Below are 2,437 nucleotides of genomic sequence, written 5' to 3'. Positions count from 1 at the left end.
ATGTTAGTACATAGTGTTTATTTATCAGAACAAAAAAGAACCATTAGGATTCAGATTAATGCGCATGAGCGCGCGGTGACACGAGATTAATTACAATGAATCAAAGCAGGAAAAACAAAGATGAAGTTTGTTTGTTTGTTTGTTTGTTTACTGTTCAACCTGCTGTGACTCTGATGTAAGTTTTGGAGTTGAGTAAAGTTGTGTTGTCTCCTCCCAGACGCGCGCGCAGCATCAGGACCAGCATGGACTCAGATACCAGCCGTGTCTCCAGCAGGCCGTCCTCTCCGGAGGTGGACGACATCTTCATGTCCACGCTGAAGAAGTCCGTGCACGGCTTCTCCGCCGCCGTGTCCTCCACGCAGAGCGACTCTCCGTCGGAGCTCCCCGGGCTGCGCGGCCTCTCCGCCGCCGACGAGGAGAGCCTGGCCCTCCGCATGGCCAAGAAGGACCGGAAGCTGCTGTCGGAGAACGAGCTGCAGGCGATCCGCCTGAAGATCAACAGCCGCGAGCGGAAGCGCATGCACGACCTGAACGTGGCCATGGACGGGCTGCGGGAGGTCATGCCGTACGCGCACGGACCGTCTGTGCGCAAGCTCTCCAAAATCGCCACCCTGCTGCTGGCGAGGAACTACATCCTGATGCTCAGCAACTCCCTGGAGGAGATGAAGCGGCTCGTGAGCGAGATCTACGGCGGGGGCGCGCACCACGGCGGCTTCCACCCGGCGGCCTGCGGGACCATGGCGCACGCGGGGCCGGTGCCCGGACACCCGGCGGCGTCCTCGCACCCCGCCGTGCACCACCCTCTCCTCCCGCCGCCCGCCGTCTCCACCTCCTCCCTGTCCGCCCCCGGAATCTCCGCGGTCTCGTCGGTCAGACCCCACCACGGACTCCTGAAGGCCCCCGCGGCCGGCGCGGGGCCCCTGGGCAGCAGCTTCCAGCACTGGGGGGTGGGCGCCGGGATGCCGTGCCCGTGCAGCATGTGCCAGGTGCCGCCCCCGCATGTGTCGGGCATGAGCCTGCCGAGGCTGGCGGGAGACTCCAAGTGACCCCGAGGGGCCCTGGACCCGGACTTTGTTCAGACTGTGGCCCTGGTGGCTGAGAGACCGGAACTTTCAGGTTTTTACAACTAACTTCGTGTTTCACTGTCATTTTGTCTCAAAGCGCAGAACAAACCTGCACATGTCCTGTCCCGACCTCAGACTTTGTCCCCGGGTTCAGTTTTTGTCCTCTTTTGGACCCCCAGGGTCCAGCAACACCTCCTGTAAATATGTAGATCTAAATATCTGATCCAGGACCTGCATCTTCCTGTTCGGTAAAACTCCACCACTTGTTTATTTTTTTAAATAATAATTAAAAACATAATGAAAAAATATATTTATTTACTTATTTTCAAGGAGATGTGAGTTGAATTTCTTGTTATGTTGAAATGTAAAATAAAGAAGATCAATGAAGAAGAAACCGTCTCAGTGGAATTCTTATTTATTTATTTGTTTGTTTGTTTTAAAACGAAAAGCAGAATATTTGATAAAGAAAAAACTAAATTCAAACTTTTGCAGAGTTCATAAATGCAACAAATAAATTTAAATTCCTGCAGCAGAGTTTTGGGGTTAATTATAAAAAAAAAAAAAAATATATTACAAATATATTTAAAAAAAAAAAAACCCCCAAAATATCAGTTAATTTTTTTTTAATTCTGTTGTTTATTTAATTACTAAGTTATACACTGAAAAAGAGGTTTTATAATAATACTGCATTAAAAATAGAGCATATTTCTGTTTAAATATAAATTTTGTGGAGCTTTTAATCATTAGTCATCAATAAAACTCCCAATATTCTGTCATTTGAAGAAGCTTGGAGCATCATGTTTAATTTATGAAGTAAATAAACACGTTTATTTACAATTAGACTCAATTTCAGAGCTTCTTTTCCTTGACGAGGTGTCGCTGATGAAACTAAAAGTCTGTTAAAATGTGAAGAGTTATTAAAACGTTTAGAGTCGAGCCCAGAGAGGTGGAGGAGGAGCGGGGCCTTCAGGAGAACCAGAGGAGCGGGGCCTTCAGGAGAACCAGAGGAGCGGGGCCTTCAGGAGAACCAGAGGAGCGGGGCCTTCAGGAGAACCAGCTGCTGCAGCATTAAAGCTTCTGAGGAGAGAAGTGCACGAAGTAAAGCTGAATATTCACGGTGCGTTTGTTTATTCCTGAATTATTCAGAGTCCTTCAGAGATGTTGTAGGACGGTGGCGAAGTGGAGAAGGTGCAACTAAATCATCTTTGGAGGGAAATGTTTCAAACGTTCAGCGTTTCCAAAATAACCATGAGATAAGAACTTTTTCCATCGACTGATGGTATTCTCAAAATTTTAACTTTTTTATTTTTAAATCAAAAGGCAGCAAACTTTTACATTTTTGTCTTTTGATTATTTTCTTTACACCATTTTTT

At 47.4% G+C, this 2,437-nt stretch overlaps 1 protein-coding gene across 1 annotated transcript; it reads left to right on the top strand.

The window, feature by feature from the left end:
- The first annotated feature begins 242 nt into the window (after positions 1 to 242).
- Positions 243 to 1,046, top strand: olig2 (oligodendrocyte lineage transcription factor 2). The gene has a single exon (XM_037686236.1). It carries the CDS (start codon positions 243 to 245, stop codon positions 1,044 to 1,046), a length of 804 nt encoding a protein of 267 aa, XP_037542164.1.
- The last annotated feature ends 1,391 nt before the right edge of the window (positions 1,047 to 2,437 follow it).

The sequence above is a fragment of the Nematolebias whitei genome, chromosome 13 (assembly GCF_014905685.2).
Source record: "Nematolebias whitei isolate Nwh7 chromosome 13, NemWhi1, whole genome shotgun sequence".
Classification (NCBI taxonomy): Eukaryota; Metazoa; Chordata; class Actinopteri; order Cyprinodontiformes; family Rivulidae; genus Nematolebias; species Nematolebias whitei.
The sequence above is the reverse complement of the archived record's forward strand: the minus strand, read 5'-3'. Positions and strand labels throughout refer to the sequence as shown.

Bases quoted from the DNA above. Each gene is read 5' to 3' on its own strand.
- olig2 (XM_037686236.1), top strand. From the start codon at position 243: ATGGACTCAGATACCAGCCGTGTCTCCAGCAGGCCGTCCTCTCCGGAG.